The following is a 21906-nucleotide window of genomic DNA, read 5'->3' on the forward strand; positions in this document are numbered from 1 at the left end:
AAATAAACTCAAAATGGATTAAAGACCTAAATGTAAGGCCAGATACTATAAAACTCTTAGAGGAAAACATAGGCAGAACACTCTTTGACATAAATCACAGCAAGATCTTTTTTTGATCCACCTCCTAGAGTAATGAAAATTAAAACAAAAATAAACAATGTGACCTAATTAAACTTAAAAGCTTTTGCACAGCCAAGGACACCATAAACAAGATGGAAAGACAGCCCTTAGAATGGGAGAAAATATATTCAAACGAAGCAACCGACAGGGATTAATCTCCAAAATATATAAACAGCTCATGCAGCTCAATATCAAAAAAACAACCCAATCAAAAAATGAGGGGAAAATCTAAATGGACATTTCTCCAAAGAAGACACACAGATGGCCAAAATGCACAAGAAAAGATGCTCAACATCACTTCACTAATTATTAGAGAAATGCAAATCAAAACTACAATGAGGTATCACCTCACACCAGTCTTCAGAATAGCCACCACCAAAAAATCTAGAAACAAATGCTGGAGAGGGTGTGGAGAAAAGGGAACCCTCTTGCACTGCTGGTGGAAATGTAAATTGATACAGCCACTATGGAGAACAGTATGGAGGTTCCTCAAAAAACTAAAAACAGAGCTACCATATGACCCAGCAATCCCACTACTGGGCATATACCCAGAGAAAACCATAATTCAAAAAAGATATATGCACCCCAATGTTCACTGCAGCACTATTTACAATAGCCAGGTCATGGAAGCAGCCTAAATGTCCATCAAACAGGGGAATGGATAAAGAAGATGTGGTACATATATACAATGGAATATTACTCAGCCACAAAAAGGAACAAAATAGTGCCATTTGCAAAGACTTGGATAGACCTAGAGACTGTCATACAGAGTGAAGTAAGTCAGAAAGAGAAAAACAAATGTATAATATCACTTATACGTGGAATCTAGAAAAATGGTACAGATGAACTTACTTGCAAAGCAGAAATAGAGACACAGATGTAGAGAACAAACTTAAGGATACCAAGGGGAGAAGGCTGGGGTGGGGTGAATTGGGAGATTGGGATTGACATGTATACACTACTATGTATAAAATAGATAACTCATGAGAACCTACTGTATAGCACAGGGAACTGTACTCAGTACTCTGTGGTGACCTAAATGGGAAGGAAATCTAAAAAAAGGGGATATATGTATACGTATAACTGATTTACTTTGCTGTATAGCAGAAACTAACACAACATTGTAAAGCAATTATACTCCAATAAAGATTAATTTTAAAAAATTACATGGTAGAGATGGCTAGACGTTCCCCCAATATCCTTTACCCATTTCTTCTATAGTAATAAGAGTTTAGGTGGGTGTGTGACTGCCCAGAATTAAAACAAAACCTCCAGGCCTCCCCAGTGGTAGGAGAGCTATGTGACTAGTGTCCACTATGGAGGTGAACCAGAAATGTGGGACGGCGGCTTCTGGGAATCTGAACCCCTGCTCTCATTTTTAATCCTTTCATCCAAACTGCTGCTGGAAACGTGGATGATACTATCTTACCTCGTGAGGTCAAGGTCATACAAGGTGGGGGAAACAAGAAAAGAGCCCGGGTCTCTGACCCCGTGGCTGCTACCACCACCAGGGTCACTCCAGTAAAACTTCCACGTGATAGAGAACTAAACTGCTCCTCCAAAAAAACCATTATTTTTTTGGTATTTTTATCACTTCGTAGATGAAGCAAATCCTAACTCATAATTAGAAAATCCTTACTCGTTTAGATTTAAAACACGGTTTATGAATCTCTATATGGTCATACCCATAAGGCATCATCATAAAGAATGGAACTTTCTTACCAATTCTTCACTCTTCTGGAATCATACTAGAGCAAAGACAGGATACACACGTGAGAAGTTAAGTAGTAATGGGAAAAGCAAAACTAAGTCAGAGGGTCTGGGACTATTCCAAGAAAAAACTATTGAGAAACCAACTGATTTGTGCTAGCTGCTGAAGATAACAGATGGACAAACAGTGTATGGCCTGGTGAGACTGTGGCATTCACAGGGAGACAGCAAATGGTAGTGTAACAGGGAAGAACAAATCTGACTCCATATTGGATCTGTTTCTTATAATTTTAACCGTCGTATTCCATTGCTTTTGCTACCAGTTAAGAATGTTGCCTAGAGCCTAAAATATACAGGATAGCCCATTTTCAAGACACTGACCTTTAAGGGTATAACACTTTTCCATTCATATAGAGAGAAAAAGTTGCAGAACACAGAGTAACAACGTCTTGCTGAAGGTTTACAGGAACATAGTGACCTGACCTACGTGGACAGCTGCAAGAACAAAGGATTCCTACACCAAGAGGTCTGCAGCAACCAACAATGCCTCTCCCTCACCTTGCCTTTAAAAATGCTTTGCTGAAACCCTTCGGGGAGTTCGGGTTTTTTGGGGGCACAAACCACCCGTCTCTTTGCATGGCCCTGCAATAAAACTTTCTCTGCTCCAAACTCCGATGTTTTGGTTTGGCCTCACTGTGTGTCGGGCACACAAACTCGTGTTCGGTAACAGTAATACGATTGGATACGTATTACAGAATGTTTAGAGAAAGATAATTTGAGTAAAGATAAGTATGATGCTTAAAGTGGTATATTACTAAAAGGTATCCATAAATCAATTCTGTACCTGGAAATTCACTGACACTTTAAAGTACCACTCAGGAGCTGCAAACAGAGCCACCCTCCTATTCTTGAATACATGAGGATGCTTGAAAACATGAGTGTCTCAAACCACAGAGAGTTTGTGGCCTGAAGGCTCACCTGAGCTGTCCAAGATAGTAGCCACTTGCTATAGGTGGCTCTTTAAATTTAAACTTCAATTCTTCACTGTCCACATTTCAATTACTCACAGTTGCTACATGTGGCTAGTGGCTACCTCGTTAGAGTAGACTGTAGCCCGTTTTCATCACTGCTGGAAGCTGTTTTAGGATACTGTCAAAAATGACCATTCATGTGGGAGGAAATGTCTGAAGGCTGATCTGGAGTCAAGAGTGGTCTGGAAGGCAGGCAGATGTGTAACACCAAGCTCAGAGGTAATCTGGGTCTCTGCAATTTGAACTTCACAGATTTATAAATGTTTTATGACGAGTTCCTAGCAGTATTTTGAATAACCCTTTTCTCGTATATGAGAAAGTAGAGACTCTAGAAATCTCTGGACTTTCTGAGTAAAGTGTAGAAAAAAATTTCTGGCACACAGAATTTTTCTGTTACTGACACAAGTAAAGCATAAAAGCATGTTTTCTTATTTTAGATTCTTGAATGTTTCTGAGCCATAGCGCTCCCTCTAGAGGAAAAGAGTAGGGAAACAGATTTTTAAAGCCAACAGGAAACACACACACAAGCTCAGAAAAGAATAATAGAAAAAAAGTGACGACAATAATAACAGAAATTGAGTAAAAAATGATGCAAAAATAATATTTTAATTTTCCTTCTCCTGATTTAATGTAAAGGTAAGTAACAGAGTTAGAAATTTGGGGTTAACTAACAGAAACCTTATCAACTATATAGACTATATAATGATTTCTACCTAGCCTTGACCCTGTCATCTTTTATCCAGTCTTCTTTTTAAATTTCTTTAAGGAAAATTTATGAACTGTGCATCTTCCACTTTATGCCTCCAAATTCATAAATACTGCCACCTTGTGAATGCCATTAGATATGAGAGCGATCATAGATTCAGGTATTAATAATAAAGCTGATAGTCTGCCTTTAACTATTCTAGGCATAAGCAAATCAGGTTTGCAAATGAAAACTACTGCCTGATGACCCTACCTGGAAATTAAGGAGGAAAGAGCCGTTTAAAAACCGATGTCTTTCATGATTATTGCAGTAGTAAAAGGAATATCTTGATTACTGTTGTAATTTTAATTAACTGTTTAAACCTGAAAAAGGTTTTCTCATCATAGAGGAAAGAATACGGGACCTGAAGTTGAGACCCGGGTTCCAAGTCTTGGCCCTTTGACTTAGTAGCTCTAGACTGTGGGTTGTTTCTTTCAACTCCTGAAGACTCAGCTTGTCATGTATAAAACGACTTTATCCACTGACCTGCACTTTTGTAGAGATTAAATAAAAACAAGGAACATGAGAGCACAGCACATAAGATAAAGTACAACAAAAACTGTTTCGGGATACTATTTTTTTTTTAAAAGCCTAGGTTTATTGTCTTTTCAAATTGCTGTAGATGTTATAAATTCCTACCCACCCTGTATCTCCTTTAGAATGAACAGTTTCATAAAAACTTATGATTCATTTTGGAATGTAAGAGTTGTGGTGATTTTAAATCCTGAACCCTGGTCTTTGGTAACTACATTCCTAAAGGGCTTCTAATGTGATGCAAAGTCTCTACAAACTTTCTGGCCACATGCTATTGACTACCTGGATTCTTGAAGATTTCACCCCTTCGCTCAGCGATTACCCGATCCCAGCAAAGGCAGACAGCCAGAAATGAGGAAGACAGAGCTGTATCCTGTTGGAAGTGAATTATCTACAGTAGTGAGTCCACATGGTCTGAATGCCGTGAAACCTTAAACACTTCCCATTTAAAATAAAAACAAACACCAAAATACAACCTCAACGTCTTTTGGACTAAACAATCTATAAACTCTTCTGAAGTAGAGATGTCTTGGGGGTGGGTGGAAGGGGGGATTAAATTTTTTAAGCTCTTAACTTTATATTCAGTAGAAATGGAGACCAAATTTTCTGAGTCTCTCTTTAGACAAAACAGGTGAATCTGTACCCCATGACCTTCATTTTACCGTCAGCATGTTTAGGATGCTTTTTTTTTTTTTGTAAGTATTTTATTGAAGTATAGTTGATTTACAATGTTGTGTTAATTTCTGGTGTACAGCAAAGTCAGTCCGTTATACATATATATACATTCCTTTTCATATTCTTTTCCATTATGGTTTGTCACAGGATATTGAATATAGTTCCCTGTTGCTATACAGTAGGACCTTGTTGTTTATCCGTTCTATATATAATAGTTTGCATCTGCTAACCCCAAACTCCCAATTCCTCCCTCACTTGCCCACCCCTCTTGGCAACCACAAGACTGTTCTCTATGTCTCTGAGTCTGTTTCGTAGATAAATTCATTTGTGTCATATTTTAGTAGGATGCTTTTAGTGGAGGGAAAATCTACTTTGCTTTTTATGAATTGGTAGCTTTTTTCATGTTACAAGTAAACATAAAAGGAATTTGTTTCTAAGATGATTAAGTGTGCACAGAGTTCTTGTTTCTAGGGAGAAAGGAATGAGATCCTTAATGAGTTAAAGTCAAGAAAATCTGCTTTAAGATGGCTTGGGGTACCTGAGCAAGGATAGTGGTATATTTTTGCAAATGTACAGATTTCCCACAATGGAGTCTGGTGCAAAGATAATCTCTTATAAAGATGTCTCAATGACCTTTAACATGAAAGCTAAAAATGTGGATTTCTGACTTGATTATAATGACATGTTTCCACCACTACCATCTTGAATCCATTTTGTTCAAAATTCTCTTTCAGTGGAAAACATGAGATAACTTTAAAAAAACTATTTAAAACATACTTGTTTTCAGATGCTTGTGTTGAGTTCTCTTACATGCAACTGGTTCTTCTCAGCAGATAGAAACATTCAAAAAGGTCTACACAATGCTCCAAGTGAGTTCTCTGTATTAGAAGTACCATGTGTGGGGAGGAGATTTTCTGATGCTCCCTTTGCGGGCAGAGTAGTGTGACTTCTGCTGAACACTACCGGACTGGAAAACTGCACACCAGATGGGTTGAGAGTGTGTTCCAGACACGAACGTTATGGAATCTCTGTGGGCCCTCTGCATCTGTGTTCAGTGAATGGGAAGAAGGGAGCCTGGGTGGGTGCTGATCACCCTTGGCTCTGGCTGAGGAGTCTGCAACATACAGCCAAGTCCTCCTGAAAACAAACGATGTTTCCTCCAAAAGTGAGACAAAAACAAACGGGCACTCAAAGAGTAAGGTTCTCCCTCTTTTTCTAGATGATAGATTCTAAAGTGAGAAAAGAGAGGAACGTTTGCTTTTCTTTTTTAAGATGATGTGTTTCCAAATTTATTCTTGAGAAAAAGCCTTAGGGCCCGAACATAAAATGTTCATGTCTTTCATAAACTGATATGCAGGGAAGATTTTTTTTTAATTGCAGATTTTGAAAATGCATTGAGCTGAAACTGGCTCATAGTAAATTCAGTACATTTGAAGTTAATCATCATGGGCTGAGGAAGCAACTAGAAAAGTTGCTTTATCAGTCAACTTCTTAGTACGTATCTCTTATGGGTCAAATAAGTATGTTTTGTTGATAGACACAGGTGACTATGAAAAGTACTTGCTCTCTGGCCATCTGAATTTAGTAAGACACTTGTAGGTGGTAGCGAGTATTCCAGATGGTCTGAAGAACCACGGGAAACAAAACTGATGGTCTTCTATCGGGCCAGTTTCTAGTACACACATAGTAAGTATTATAGTTTATTTAGAAACAGCAGGCTCATAACACCTACTAGTTCATATTCAGCCCTAACTAGAACCTCGTATGTATCAATTTATCCATTCACTAACTCGGTCAGGATGCAAAAAAACATTTAGTGTCTAATGTGTGCTGGCTACTGAGTTTATCAAAATGAGTGAGACAAACTCCTTGTCCTTGAAGAATTTATAGGATGGTGGGAGAGACTAGTAATTAAATCTATTAAAACTATAATGGAATGTAGTGGGAGAGAGAAATACAAAAATATATAAGGTGGGTATTTAAAGCAGAGGGGTGTAGGACTGACGTTATTGACTTTGAGTCCCAACTGGGACAGTTGCCTCTGGCTTGGGGCAGTCTGTGTCCCTGTCCCAGCCTGACTCTGAGGTCCCACCCTGATGCTGGTAAACTGCCTCAGACTCCCGACAGTGTTTTATTGTTGACTGAGTCCTAGACCCTGGATTAAACCTTTCTTCCAATTAAACCTGGCACAGAAATACTTGAGCTCCTCACCAAAATCTAATCCAATAGGACCTCCTGTTCGCATCAGAATACCCAGTAAAACCTACTGCTTTGAGAGCAAGGCTGCCCCTTGAACGGGGATGGTTAAGCAGAGACAGGAAGACTAAGATAACCCAGAGCTTACCAACAGTGAAGACTCTGTCACCTCGAAGTGTCTGAGCAGGGGCGTCTGTGACTTACCTTTTCAAGGGGGCAGTGGATACTGTCTCGGAGAAATGGAAGCAAGTTGGGTCGGTCGAATTCAGCATAAAGGCTGATCTGCTTCTCGTGGTAGCGCTGCCCCTTATGATGGTCTCTTTTGAAAAGCTTATGCAGATACTAAAACGAACAAAGGAATATACCAGGAATATTAAAATAAGAAAAGCAATACCTGTTTAACACTGCTATTTTCAGTTCCAAACAGCTTCCACGGAGAGGCTGGCAGAAAAGCAGTTTTCAGGAAAAATCTCTAGGTGAAGGGAAAGTGGAAAGAACACCTTGGGGGGAGCAAGGATATGCTGACATTCTCTCTAGAATGGCCCCCGAGTGACCTGGCTCTGCCACTGACCATGTGACCTTGGGCAGGTCACTAACCTCTGTGACTTAGTTTCTTCATCTGCAAAAATCTCCTGGGGTGGTTGTGAGAGCTGAATGAGTTACCATTTGTAAATCACTCAGAACCACGCCTGGCAAGTACTCGGCACCACAAAACTGGTAATGACGGGAGTGGTTAATATCATCACGATCGTCTAACCTGGCCTCAGAAATGATCAGTGGTGTTCCTGGATCATAAAAAGTCTCATCCTTCATGTAAAAGGGGGTAGAGTCATGAGACAAGAGCATGTTCTTAAAAACTCAAGTAGCAAGCGCTAAATTAATTCTCATACGTTCTGCATCTTCTCTCCTTAAGTCTTATTGAGATCTGTGTTTGCAATGAAATGGTGCCTCTCCTGGCGACCTCAAAAACAAAAAGTAACAAAACCGAGAAGAGTACAGGTGTTCTGAACCCATTTTCAAAGCCGATTCCTTTCCCTGACCGTCTGCAAAAGTTAATGGACCTCCAAGGGAGTGAGTGATTCACTTCCTACTTGGAGGCAAGTCTATCAGTATACTGTGCGGAAGCCAGAAATCGACATTCAATGTCTAGTTCATGTTAAATGTACACAAACACCCCAGAACCCACCCGAGGCGGGGGGGATTTCATCACACCAGGTGCGTTCGCCCCTTGAGTGGATTGGTTCTTCAGAAACACAGAGTGTCAGCCGGCCCTGAAGGTGTGACTGGGAATGAAGTCACTGGAGTTTGACATTCGCTGTTGCACGTGGTCACTAAATAAGCCTAACCAGGACACAAGCACACTGAGAAACGCTTCCTCGGGTTAACTGGTCCTCTTGCCCTCAGGCAAGAAGGTGGGGGGTGTCAGAACTCCACGATCTGATGCAGACTCCGGCCGGTCCACTGGCGCAGGGTCAGTGTGTGAGCTGGACACACTGCAGTTTCCCAGAGGCGCAGACAGTTTAGGAAGGCTCTGTCACACCTCCGGGGCGAATTGATAGAGACATTACCTTGCCTGACAGGGAAGATGGGCCACTTCAGTGAGAGCTCCACCACCATTCCACCACTGCCCTAATGACACTGTCACTAGATACCTCCTGCCTGTAATCCTGTCTCATGGCTCAAGGAGGCCAGAAATCACTGCTTTGTAAACAAATCCCATGGTGGCCAGCACAGAGGTACCTTGCTTGGGGAAGCAGGTAATCGGGAGATTTCCAATCATGAACAAAAGGGCAAAAGCATCTGTACAACCTCTGAGCAAAAAACAACAAAACAAAACCAAACCCCAAAGTACCTCACATTCCCATCTTGGAGTCTTCAAAGGCGTCAATGCATAAAACGGACTAGAATAAAACGCTCTGTTTCCTAACCCGCCTCCTGGGGCTCAAAGAGGTGGGCAAAGATACAAGAGTCCTGATCTTATTGGATGTCCACAGTCCTCCTGGAACAATCCCTATTTGCACTTAAGACTTCTCGTATAATTTTGAAAGGACGTGGAAAACACCTAGTCTTGCTTTAGGCCCATGATGAGAGCGATGCAGAGAATCCAGGTAACTCCCAAGCCCCCCAAAGGAAATCTAGAATCGGGACTGCTGGCACCAGCACAAGACCACACAAGAGAAGCAGAGGCACAAGGAATGTCCGGGTGAGACACAGACAAGGCTCTGTTCTGTGATCATTCTGTGGTCCTGAACACGGAATGGCTGTGTGGTGGTTCCTAGGCAGGAGAACTTGATATCCACAGAGCACAGGTCAGGGCACTGGCTTTGCTGTAATTTATGCCATAATTATATTAAATGGTTAACTACAGAAGTGTGGACAAAGAACACTGCCCGTCACTCTGGTAAACAAGGAATGTTTGCCTGCAGCTTCTCGCCAACCCCCAACCCCCAGTGCGCCCTGAGGGGAATTCAGGATGGAGAAAAACACTAGTGGCCCTAGATAGTTAAGGTGCATGTGAAAGGAATAATTTCAATGAGCCCAGACTCTCCCATCTTCCCATACAGAGAAAGGCACTAAAATCATTAACTTGAGATGTCTGTTTTTGTGTGTGTGTGATCACCAGTAATCTTTTGATGTTTGACACCATGTCGTTGTTGTTTTTTCCTTCAGCGAAAACTCCTATATATCCTGGTTCCCCCTACCTCTCTGGAACAGTCCCTCAGAGCTATCTGAGAGGCTGCTTTCCCAGGCTGTAGTTCTCAGTAATGTGCTCAAATAAAACGTAATTCTCAACTTTTAGGTTGCGCATTTTTTTTTTCAGTCAACAGAAGGAAAGTGCTTACTCCCAGGCATAGTTTGATAACACAAAAATGTGATAACGTTTTTTTAAAATCGCAATTCGATTGTGAGTCAAAGTTAAAGTACCTGAGCTGTTATTAATTCCTCATCTGGATTCAGAGCATATGCTGCATTATAACAATTACAGAATGTTGTTTGCGGTCAGACCTCCCATCTGAATATGAACCTGAAGTGTTCACTCCAGTCTTCTCAAACCAATACTGTAAGGTGATTTGCCTTCCTGTTCAATCAAAGGGCAAAAGAAGAGGACTGTCATGCTTACCACGTGCTGCAACTCTGGTCTGTCTTCTAATTCTTCCACTACCTTTTTAATCTACAGAAAAAAAAATTTTTTTTAATGTAGAGTTTAAGGAGGACACAAACATAGCTGCAAAATTATCTGATAAACATCTCTCTTCTTTATGGCGATAGCGGTCCCAGACACTCATCTGTTTGAACACATGTAAATACAAAAGGCACTCACTGAAATTTTATCTTCGTTGTCCAGAAGCATGTCAACAGCTTTCTGCAATATGAAAAAATAACCAGTCATTGAAATTTGCCATAGAAAAAAGAGAACACAGAATACAATGTACTGTATAAGGTATCACCATAAAAGGCAGAGGGCTTATTTTACACAGATAAGAAGGTTCTTAGCTTTACAATGGTCCTTCAGTGAGATATTTCTAAATGTATTTTAAAATGTGTTTTAATCTGAGGTCTCTGTGCTTTGCATAGACTTAAAATAGTGCCTTGCTATGACTCACTAATACAAAACATCTGTATAGTTTGCAGTACCACAAAAATGAGCTTTGCTTCTGGCCACCTGAATATCGACTGAGTCCCTCTACAGATTCCACAGATACAAGAAGTTGCTCTTATGTGGAGGATAAGAGGAAGAAAAAGAAAAGATAGCTGAAGTTTCATAATGATATAAAGCTTATGGATTTTTAGAATTGACTTTAGCCACCGTTAACATTCATGAAACACAAGTTAGACAGTGCCTGTAGCAAGAGGTAGTGGAAAGACAGCCCACCAGACTGAGCCTCATACAGAATACCTGGGTCTTGTCCTTGACTCTGCTATTACATTGCCTGTCTGCTGCGAACATTTTTTTCTCTCTGAAATATTAGGACGTTGGAAGAGATTATCCTTAAGTTTTCTAATTAGAAAGTTCTGATTCCTTAACTTGGGCCCATGCTCTTGAATAGCAATTATTTTGAGCTCATTCATCTTTTGTCTATAGCTTCACAGGTAAAACTAGGCTCTTGAGACACATGGGGGTGGGGTAGGTGTAAGGGGAGACTGGATATGGGGAAATTGTAATTAATTTCTATGTAAGTTTCTCATCCTCTTAATCATTTTCTGCCAAAAAAGCAGAACCTCTGTCCCCTGAACTTCCTGGGAACTGCACTAATTATTTTTAGATCTGTACTGCCTAAGGACTTGACTCCATCAGTATGAAAAATGGGCTAAAAGCATCTTTCAGAAAAAAGAAGTAGAGTTAGCTCCTGTTTAAGCGTGTGAAGACTTATAACACATAATACCACTAAATACAGTAAAATAAAATTTGTAAAAATTCAAGTGACCCTTTTAGAGCCTTAAGGGTTCTACTCTTTAACTAAAATTTCGATTTTTTTGGAATAAGAACCACTGTGTTGTATGAATCTCTTTCTTTCCATCATTAGCACTTGCATTAACTTTTCTTTGTTTAAAACACACAGCTTGTATCACTTTACAAGAGCCACTGTGAGCTGTGGAGGTAGGGTGCCCTCCTGAGACAAGCACTCCACTCTTCAAATTTGTCCTGTAATAAAGTGATACATCCCACATGTATCAGTCTGAACATCAGCCGAGACCCGTGGAAACTCCACATGCTAAAGCTGTGAATACCAAGGAATAAAACTGCAACAAATGTATCAAAATAGTTTACTTAAAATTTGAATTCTGGGACATACAATTAATAGGGTTGAATGAGCTAAAGCATATGGCTACATTCTCTGTTTCTATGAGTTATATGAATTGTTTTACCAAAATAAAATTATTTCATACACACACACACAACTTCAAAAGTTCCACATCAAATTATGATTGCTTTTACAGAATAACCACATCAAGTAAAGGATTCCTGAATGCCGACTACTAGAGTAACATCCAGGGAGGGTCAGAAGGTTCTGAACATGATCAGCATACAGCCAAGTTATGTGATTTATTAACTACTCCAGCATGTGGACAAATGTCTAATTATTAAAAACTTGGGACAGCACAAATAATTTACCAGTAGTAAAATAAGAAACACATTATACCTCATTCACTTTGCTGTACACCTGAAACTAATACACATTGTAAATCAACTATACTCCAATAAAAATTAAAAAAAAAAAAATTAAAAAAAAAAAAGAAACATTACCTCGGAATCAAAATCCATTAATAAAACAATTTTATCCTTGATAGAACTGAAAAGATTATGCTTGTGGATCAACTGGAAAACATCCTTATGTCTTAACGTTAAGTATATTTCCAGAGCATTGCCATAGTTTTTGTCATAGGTGTACCTGGTAAGACAAAAGTTTTTACATTAATGTTCACCAACACATCTAAGAAAACACACAGATACACACATATAAATCATGTTTTACATTAATGAAAACTGAAAAACTTGTTTAGAGAGAAAAGCTAACTTTATTTAGAAAAGTGTTCCTTGGGATTTAACTACATGTGACCAATAAGTATTTCTTTCTCAGAACCTTGCTTCCCATCTCACCAAAATTTTAGAATATCTACAATATTCAACTAATATATTTTTTCTTAAAAAAGTAGACTCTCAAAATCTTTTAGAGAAATCCATATACCAAAGAAATTACGACCCCACATGAAGGAAATTCTTATTCTAGTAACAGAAAAATCAGTTAAAATTCTTACAAGCAGTGTTCAGCTGACAAAGGGGTGATATTCCAAAAGCTTCTCTGTAAGGAGGTTGTATAAAATTTAAATGTGTTTTGTGTTTTTCTGTTGAAACAGTGTTTTTCACATTGCTTAATTCCCTAAGCCAGCTCCTAAATGCCAACTGAACCTAAATTGCCCTGGGAATCCATTCTTAGCACCACAGAATTATTAGTATTACTAGTACCTTGTTAGTACTACAGAATCCAAGGAAAACTAGAACAATGTTTCCAGAAGAAAATCGTTAGTGCTCCAGCTCAGAAGGCCACACACGTGCCCCCTTCTGTGGAAAGTCTTAAGCAGCCCTGAAATTCTAGGCCATTTTGGTGTACCTTTCTTGGGCTGTAAAAGCTGTAAGAGGATGCTGGAGCGGGTTGTCTGAGGTAGGGGGAGTGTTGAGCGGCTGAAGCGGGATGGTCTTCCTGAGATTAACTGCAGTGTGCTGCTTGTTTCACTAAACCAAAGTTCCTAGAGGGCATGGGTGTATCTTTATCTCCCTCTGCATCATAGGCATATGGCACAAAGCCCGGGTCACCGAAAGCACCCAATGAATATGAAAAGCATTAACCAGGCTTCCGTATTCACCGAAAGCACCCAATGAATATGAAAAGCATTAACCAGGCTTCCGTTTCCTAAGCCCTAATTCAGTGCCAGGCACTGCACTTAGCTCTTGATGATGAAACTTCATTAAAACCATCCCTTACACTGCTGGTGTAGTGGTATCATGCAAGATTCTCATGAAAACCAACCCATAAGGAATTGTCACCTGTGATCTTATAGATAAGGAGTCTGTGGTTTGAGAAATTTACTGACTTGCAGATCCAAGAATGACAGAATCCAGCGCCTCACTGGGAAAATGATTTGCTTGAGGCGTCTAAGACCTGGCACCCTTCCCTACCTGAACCACTGCCCCTACCAAGTGATTCTGGTTAGGGTTCCTCTCCTCTGGGAAGCAGATGACGTTACAATTGTAAGTTTCACACAATTTCCTTATGTTCTCGTTGTTGACCGGAGGCTTACGAAAGATTTTTACTAAGAGTGAATATAGGAAAATAGTATAGATCTGCATCCTCCCAATTCAGTTTGACAGATCTAAAATAGGAAAGACTTTTCATGTAGATTGATTTGGAAAAAAGAAGCGCTAAAATATACTCACAATTCTGCCAGGGTTTTAAGTAAGGTTCTGTTCTGACTGTCTTTCTTCAGGTGATCCCGAACTGCTTGAACTATTACTGAATTGTTGTACAGGTCTCCTGGCCATTCTCGGATCAGTGTGGCAAAACCCTAACCAAGACGGAGAACAGAGGAAGAACGCTCTTTAAACAGGAAAACAATCCAAAGAGTCCATACAATTCCTAAAACTATTCATGGAAAACAGATAAGATCATGTTAGGGTTAAAACATTGGTCCATAAACATATCATCAATTTTCACGGGTGGTGAGGGAGGCGCACAGTGTCCGCATATGCATCCCCATTCGCCATTCCTGAGAAGTAGGCGGTGCCATCCCTTCTCTTGTGATTGGATGAAATGCACAAGGAAGCAAGGCCCCCAGGTCCTTCCATCAAGTGCCACTGCAGAGGCAGAATTTAGGTCTGACTTGCTCTCTCCTCATTCTGGACTAGCCATAACACTTGGAGAACATCTTTAACATCTTACAGATACTGTCCAAGTCAGCTACACAGCCAGTACTGAGCACACAGTGGCTTTGCTTCCACAGTGGAATCACCCGGCATCCCACCTTCAACAAGTTATCATCTCTATCTTCCTCTACTCATGCCTCTAAACCTACTTTTGTTTGGGGATTTAGGACGCTGGTTCAAGTCTGTCCCCTGCTCTTACCCTGACTCTCTCTCGATCTCAAATTTTGTGGTTCTGATAGAAAACTCCAGACCCCCTGATTGGATCCTGTTTCCCTCTAGGGCTGATTCTTGGCCAGTGTTCTGGGCAGCCGTGCCGTCCTGATTCTCAACTTTAGCCCTTGTGACTCAAAGTATCGGGGAGCTATTTACTTACTGATCCTTGACAACTTTTAGGAAAAAAAATACAAAAGAAAACTGTAGATGTTTTCAAAGGTAGCAAATAGAAGTAAAAATCTTCACATTATTGAAAAAAATCATTATTTATATTAAATAACTCAACAAATGCTTTAATGAACTACTTTGAATTGGTTTAAATGATATTTAGAAATGAAAATTGTGTGGCGTAATTTGCTTCTATAAACTACCAGGATTTGCTAAGAAGAAAATCACAAAAATAATCAGGAATATAGTTTTTTTCTGCCAAAGAAACCCCTAGCAAGGATGGCAAAAGACCAGAAGAGGCTGCACATTTTCCATTCAAACTGCAACCTTCCTTCATATGAACACGCTTGCAGTTTGACTGGAGAGATTTGGGGAGGAGAGTCACAAAGTAAAGAGGATACATTTCATAAAACTACTAAACCAGAACACTAAAATGTTCTCTGAATCAAAATATGTTGGATCAAGTTTCTGTTTTCTTAAGACTCTGCAATTTATAAGATAAAAAAAAGTCCTGAATAGATTTCCACCCCAATACTGGCAGTTCTCAGTAGACCTGAAACCAGAAGTAATACTGTTCAGGAAAAGAAGAAAGCCTGGCTCCTTTTCCTCTTTTCCATGATTCAGGCAACGGCCTTGCAGTACTGCCAACTTCTTATACAAAATAAGACAAAATGACAGGTCATGTTGTGCGATAAAAACCTGAGGACTTGGGCTTCCCTGGTGGCGCAATGGTTGAGAGTCCGCCTGCCGATGCAGGGGACGCGGGTTCGTGCCCCGGTCGGGGAAGATCCCACATGCCGCGGAGCGGCTGGGCCCGTGAGCCATGGCCGCTGGGCCTGCGCGTCCGGAGCCTGTGCTCCGCAACGGGAGAGGCCACAGCAGTGAGAGGCCCGCGTACCGCAAAACAAAACAAAACAAAAAACCTAAGGACTCCAATGTAAACTGAAATAAACACTGATCACATTTCATGTTAGGCTTTTCTCTGCTTAACTGGTTTTGTGTACCTTTGAATAAATGTGCTAAAAAATACTGATGAAATCACCCCTGGGGCCTTTATTATTAGAGGACCCAGTTATCAGGGAGCTATTACGATCCAGTGGCAAAATCAGAGAACCCCCTGGTGCCCATCATATTGGGTTGGTCAGAAAGTTCGTTCGGGTCTTTCTGTAAGATTAAAGACTATTCGTTAAATGAAATGCCATAGAAATTGTCCCATTTTTAACATGCTTATACATTTGTCATTAATATTATGAAGCAAAACTTCACTATTTAAAATAATTCTGGGGCTTCCCTGGTGGCGCAGTGGTTGAGAGTCCGCCTGCCGATGCAGGGGACGCGGGTTCGTGCCCCGGTCCGGGAGGATCCCATATGCCGCGGAGCGGCTAGGCCCGTGAGCCTGCGCGTCCGGAGCCTGTGCTCCACAACGGGAGAGGCCACAGCAGTGAGAGGCCCGCATACCGCAAAAAAATAAAATAAAATAAAATAAATAAAATAAAATAAAATAATTCTGCTAGGCTGTAAATTAAAAGGCAAAGCTATATGCATTTTAGTAGAAACCCCATACAAGGAAGTTATGAAGAACCAGTACCTCCAAGAAAATACTGTTCATATATTTTTATTTTTAATCTAACGTTTAGTGCTATATTTAGCAGCACAAAATTTTCATCCACATTATATGTGATCCAAAGTGTTGCTACAGAACACTGCTATCTGATTATGTGACAATTTAATTCAAAATTAAACATGAAACGGAGAATGATGGAAGCTAAAATGCAAACTATTTATAAGAGCTTATGACAAACCAAATTATTTATAACCTTCTTAATAGTACTGACCAGGCAGACACCCTAAAATATTCAGGAAAAAACATCTGCGAGCTTTGTGTCATGTTATTTCTTTCAGTCTCAGTCAAAAGTTTTCCAGATATGAATTAACAAGACACCTTTAATGATACAGGATTTAAAACAGTTTCTTGAAAAAGTGAGGGTTGAATCATGAATTGTAATAGAATCATACAAATAATAAAATGGCTTTTTTATGGTTAAATTACATTACTTTAAAAACAGGATAAGTATACTAAGCTTCAGTATTTCAAAATAAAGCTCATACTCTTTCCATCATTTTCACAGAACACTCATAATTTTCTTTCTTTTGGGAAGATGTACAAAGATGGAAAATTTATGACAGCCACTCTGTGTACTCAGAACATACTGGAAAGAAAGAGAAGTCCATTATAAGTCTTCCTTCACAGAAGAAACCTTTTCCAATAACTACAGCCAATAATGGCCTCTCATTGGATCTCCTAAAACACGTTGCTCTGCCTGTCTTACTTATTTTCTAGTTGTTTAAAGCTTATTAACACAGTCTCCCCGGTCAGTCTGTAAGCCCACTGAAGCCTGGGACTGTGTTTTTATTCCTCTTGGATCCAAGTGAGTACTCAGCTCAGTTCTTGACCACGGTAGGTTCTAAATAAAGATGTGCTGAATTGGACTGAATAGGAAATGAATAGAAACCAAGCTCCGAGACTTTGGCAGTTGGCACCTAGCACAAATGGCAGAAACTATTACCACAGACTCTTCCGTACGGACCTGGAAAGGAACAGACCCTTGCTGGTAGGGAAGACTGGATTATGGTAACAGAGCACATGGTGATAAGAGAGCATGAAGAGATGCTGCCTTCATTAGCTTGTACAGTTATTAAAGAAATAGGTTGTTCAAGTTTAATTCATCCGAAAGCACGTAGTCCCTTCCTATGATAAGAATACAGGCTTGGAACAGTAAAGGAACTACATAGGTCACACAGGCATCAGGATGCTTGAATCTGACGTATCCGGGAACACGTGGCCAACAGTAACTGACCAAGTGTGCGAGTTATCAGGATAAAAGTGCACCATCTTAAAGGTCCCTTTAGATCTGAAGCTCTAAAAACCATCTCAGAGTTAGAATATAGTGTTTGCATTATCACTCCTCCTTAAATTGAATCAGTTATTTGTTAAAAAAAAGTATCTCAGAAGGCACTCAAAACACAGGAGTTCTTTTTCTCATTCCCTCTCTGATTGTCTCTTTCTAATCTATTAACCTTTCTTTTTGTTGGTTTTTTTTTTTTTTTTTAAGGCTGCACCATGTAGCACGCAGGATATTAGTTTTCCGACCAGGGATCAAACCCATGCCCTCTGCAGTGGAAGTGCGGAGTCCTAACCACCGGACCGCTAGGGAATTTCCATTCTATCTATTAACCTTTCTGCAAGCCACTCCGCATTCTTGTGGGAAGGAGAAAAGCTGTAAATAAAGTCTTCCTTATTTTCAAAACATAACATCAGAATGTACGAAGGCAGTGACAACCTGCTACATACAGGGAGGTGCCAAGAATGAAAACGGATCACTGGGTTAGGTCCCCGAACTTTATAAGGAGCCGAAGACGGTGCCACTTTTATGAAAGACTTCGAAGTTTGGGCAGAAGCTGGAGAACAGCAGTCGGTGGTCTGATATCTCCTGATTTATGGATCGTCCCAGCACCGGCTCTGATCAAGAGCTTACCAGCCTTGTCTAGAACCTGCCCGTGAGAAATACCATCTTTTCCTCTCGTCAGAAGCGGGTGAAGGCTGAGTCTTCCCACCACATTTCGTGGATAGCTTTATTAGAGCACCCAGCATATAACGTAATAATTGATCTGCTTATATCAGGGGTCCTCAGACTCAGTCCTGTTGACACTTGAGGACAGATAACTCTTGGTCGTGGGGGGGCTATCCTGTGTGTTGTAGGATGTTTAGCAGTATCCTTGCTGGCCACTGCCCACTAAATGCCTGTAGTGCCAATTCCCCAGTTGTGACAATCACAAGTGTCTCCAGACATTGCCAAATGTCCCCTGGGGGGTGGGAATCCACCTCTGTTGAGAACTGCTGGTTTATCTGCTTGGGTGTGACTCAGACTACAGCTGTCGCTAAATGCGCATAATTTCATTCACATCTGCATGCTTAGAGCCCAGCACATTCCTGGAATACAGTAGGCACACAGAGAACTTTCTGAATAAATGCATTTTAAAGGAACAAACTTTAAAAATTATCATCCATTTTGGGTGCAGGCCAACAGCAAATTTAAAGTCAAACCCAGGCATACCTATTATGGATGGCCTTAGGCAAGTTATTTAATTTTTTTAATTTTTCGTTCCTCTGTAAAATTGGATATTACTATGTATAGTGTTGCTGGGAGTATAATATCGCAACATGCATGTAAAAGTGCAGCGTGTACAGTAGATAAGCAGTTTAAGTACCACCTTTCTCCTTAAACAAGCAAAACAGATCATTTCCAATCCCCTTCTCCCTAGCTGCGTCCCAATTTCTCTGCAATCCTCCTTTGGCAAACTTAGTTCTGAGGCTCAAGTTTTAGAAAGTTCTGAATTCTTTAAGGGTAGCAGAAGCATCATTAGCAGATGCTATTCTATTTATGAATGCCCCCAAATGGCACTTGGTCCTTTCCCTTTAGCTCTATCGAAGAGGTAGCTTTAAGGAAATATTCAAAATGTCCACGGACTAGACATTTTCTCTAACAAGGTCCACATAAACATCAGTGGTCATCAGAGTGTATGTACCTCAGTTTCAACTACCACAGAGAAACTGCAAATCTGTTGCCTTTAAGCCAGCTGCTCCAGTATACCATTTTTCTAGATTTCATAACATTTTTCACTGAGAACAATTTGACCATGTTGGAATGTCATACCTCATAATCACTTTCCAAAAATTCATGCAAGATCATTTCATAGATGAGTGGTTTCAGAACTGGATCCCCTCTTGGCAAATAAGGACTAATAGCCTAAGGAAGGAAAAGGCAAAAAAAAAAATCTTTAAAAAGTAGCAAAATAAAACTGTACTCCAAAGAGGCAGCAAATATAAAAATATACATTTACTTTAAAAACTTAAGGCAACAGAGTACTTTGGAAAAATATTACGAAGAGAAAAGATTCCAATAAGCTCTACCTTCTTATAACATGTTACAATACATTTTAAAAAGTATAGATAAGGTGTCTACATGTATGAATGAATGAGTAAAAGACACTGCCTCGATTAAGTTAAACATTATCTCTCTGTTCTTCCTGATGAATTAATGAAAATCTAAGTAATAGAAGGGAGAATGATGGTAAAAGTCAATCAAGGAGTTATAGGTCATCTATTCATCTTTTTTTTTTTCCTTAAAATGGAATACATCAACCTTTAAAAACCCATAATCATCATTTGAAATTAAGGGAAAATAAACCTTGTGTTTTTAGCTACTTCAGCGCTGTGTTAAGTGCTGAATTTCCAACCACTGTAAATGGTTCCGCAGTGCACTACCCACCAATCGCCATGCTCTGTCCTGGGGACCCAGAGCTCCAGGAACTGTCCCCGGGAGCTCACAGCTTCAGAGGGAAAATATGCAGATATCTAAACAGCCAGTTGCAATATTGCGTGCTAAGTGTCTTGAGAGAGGGGCAAACAAGATGCTGTGTCGAGGTGGATCTTGGAGACTGAAGCAGAAGTGACAGATGCCAGGGGCCTGTCAGGCCAAGAGAGAGGGGGAAGGGCACCCTGGTAGAGGGAACAGCATGGGCAAAGGCATGGAACCATGAATGCACACTCTGCATGCAGGGAGGTCAGCATGGCTCAGACATGTAAGACGGGGGTCACGGGAGGGAGACGAGGCTGAAGAGGAAGGTGATGTGGGGTCATGAAAGGGCTTCAGATTTTATGCTCTGAGCAGGAGGGAAATGAGAGGAGCACATTTAGTTTTTAAACGGCTAACTGTAGGTTAGGGTTGTCTATAGATCTGCCAGAAGGCCCTTGCAATAGCTCAGGCGGGAGTTAAGGCAGTGGTACCAGAGGGGGAGGAGAGGCCCAACTGGTACTGACAAAGTGAAACTGACAAGAATTGGAGATAAAACAGAATAAGGCGGTGAGTTAGATGTTCTCATCAAGACAATGGCTTTAGCTGCGTAGCACAGGGAGATCAGCCCAGTGCTTTGTGACCACCTAGAGGGGTGGGATAGGGAGGGTGGGAGGGAGACGCAAGAGGGAGGGGATATGGCGATATATGTGTACGTATAGCTGATTCACTTTGTTATACAGCAGCAACTAACACAACATTGCAAAGCAATTATACCCCAATAAAGATGTTAAAAAAAAAAAAGACAGTGGCTCTGAGCTATTAAGCATGGAGAAATGAGTATATTGTGATGTGGTACACACAGATTGAAAGGAGAAGGACCAAACTTGGGAGGGAAATGTATTCACATTAATCTGAGTGATCATTCTCAGCAGCAAGTACACACAAGGAAAAATGTCCATCACACGCTTCCAACATAGATAAGGAATTCAAAACAGAGGTCTGGGTGATGGAGCCATCATGGCAAACATGGCCATAGGACTGGAGAAGATGCCCCAAGGTCAACCCAATAAACATGACAAGAAGTGTCCTTGAGGGTCTCCTGGAGAAGAGTTACATTTATGAGGCAAGCAGAGGACAAGGCACAGGGCTGGCCAGCTGAATAACCGGAATTTTTATACATCTTTTTTTTTTTTTTTTTTTTGCGGTACGGGGGCCTCTCACTGTTGTGGCCTCTCCCGTTGCGGAGCACAGGCTCTGGACGCGCAGGCTCAGCGGCCATGGCTCACGGGCCCAGCCGCTCCGCGGCATGTGGGATCTTCCCGGACCGGGGCACGAACCCGTGTCCCCTGCATCGGCAGGTGGACTCTCAACCACTGCGCCACCAGGGAAGCCCCATAACTGGAATTTTTAAAAGCATGTTCATAATTCTAAGAGAACACTGAAAAGGCTCACAAATACTGAAAAGTTTTTTTTTTAATGTTTTAAACAGATCTCCAGACATAGGAATACTTTATTGATTAGTTTAGCTATTGTAAACTAAATTGAAAGATAAAAAAATGAAATATCAAAATTTGTTCGAGGGCTTCCCTGGTGGCGCAGTGGTTGCGCGTCCGCCTGCCAATGCAGGGGAACCGGGTTCGCGCCCCGGTCTGGGAGGATCCCACATGCCGCGGAGCGGCTGGGCCCGTGAGCCATGGCCGCTGAGCCTGCGCGTCCGGAGCCTGTGCTCCGCAA

General features: G+C 40.8%; 1 protein-coding gene across 3 annotated transcripts in view; it reads right to left on the reverse strand.

Moving 5' to 3' along the window:
* VPS41 (VPS41 subunit of HOPS complex) overlaps window positions 1-21906 on the reverse strand; it is a 210565-nt gene that overhangs the window by 35562 nt on the left and 153097 nt on the right. For all 3 annotated transcript variants that reach the window (XM_028490200.2, XM_028490199.2, XM_007127370.4), the window contains 6 exons: window positions 19531-19623; window positions 13949-14076; window positions 12260-12404; window positions 10334-10375; window positions 10133-10183; window positions 7216-7353 (listed from right to left, as the gene is read on the reverse strand). In XM_028490200.2, the coding sequence (XP_028346001.1) occupies window positions 7216-7353; window positions 10133-10183; window positions 10334-10375; window positions 12260-12404; window positions 13949-14076; window positions 19531-19623 (597 nt within the window). The remainder of the gene's footprint in view (window positions 1-7215; window positions 7354-10132; window positions 10184-10333; window positions 10376-12259; window positions 12405-13948; window positions 14077-19530; window positions 19624-21906) is intronic.

This window comes from Physeter macrocephalus, chromosome 5, assembly GCF_002837175.3.
Source record: "Physeter macrocephalus isolate SW-GA chromosome 5, ASM283717v5, whole genome shotgun sequence".
Classification (NCBI taxonomy): Eukaryota; Metazoa; Chordata; class Mammalia; order Artiodactyla; family Physeteridae; genus Physeter; species Physeter macrocephalus.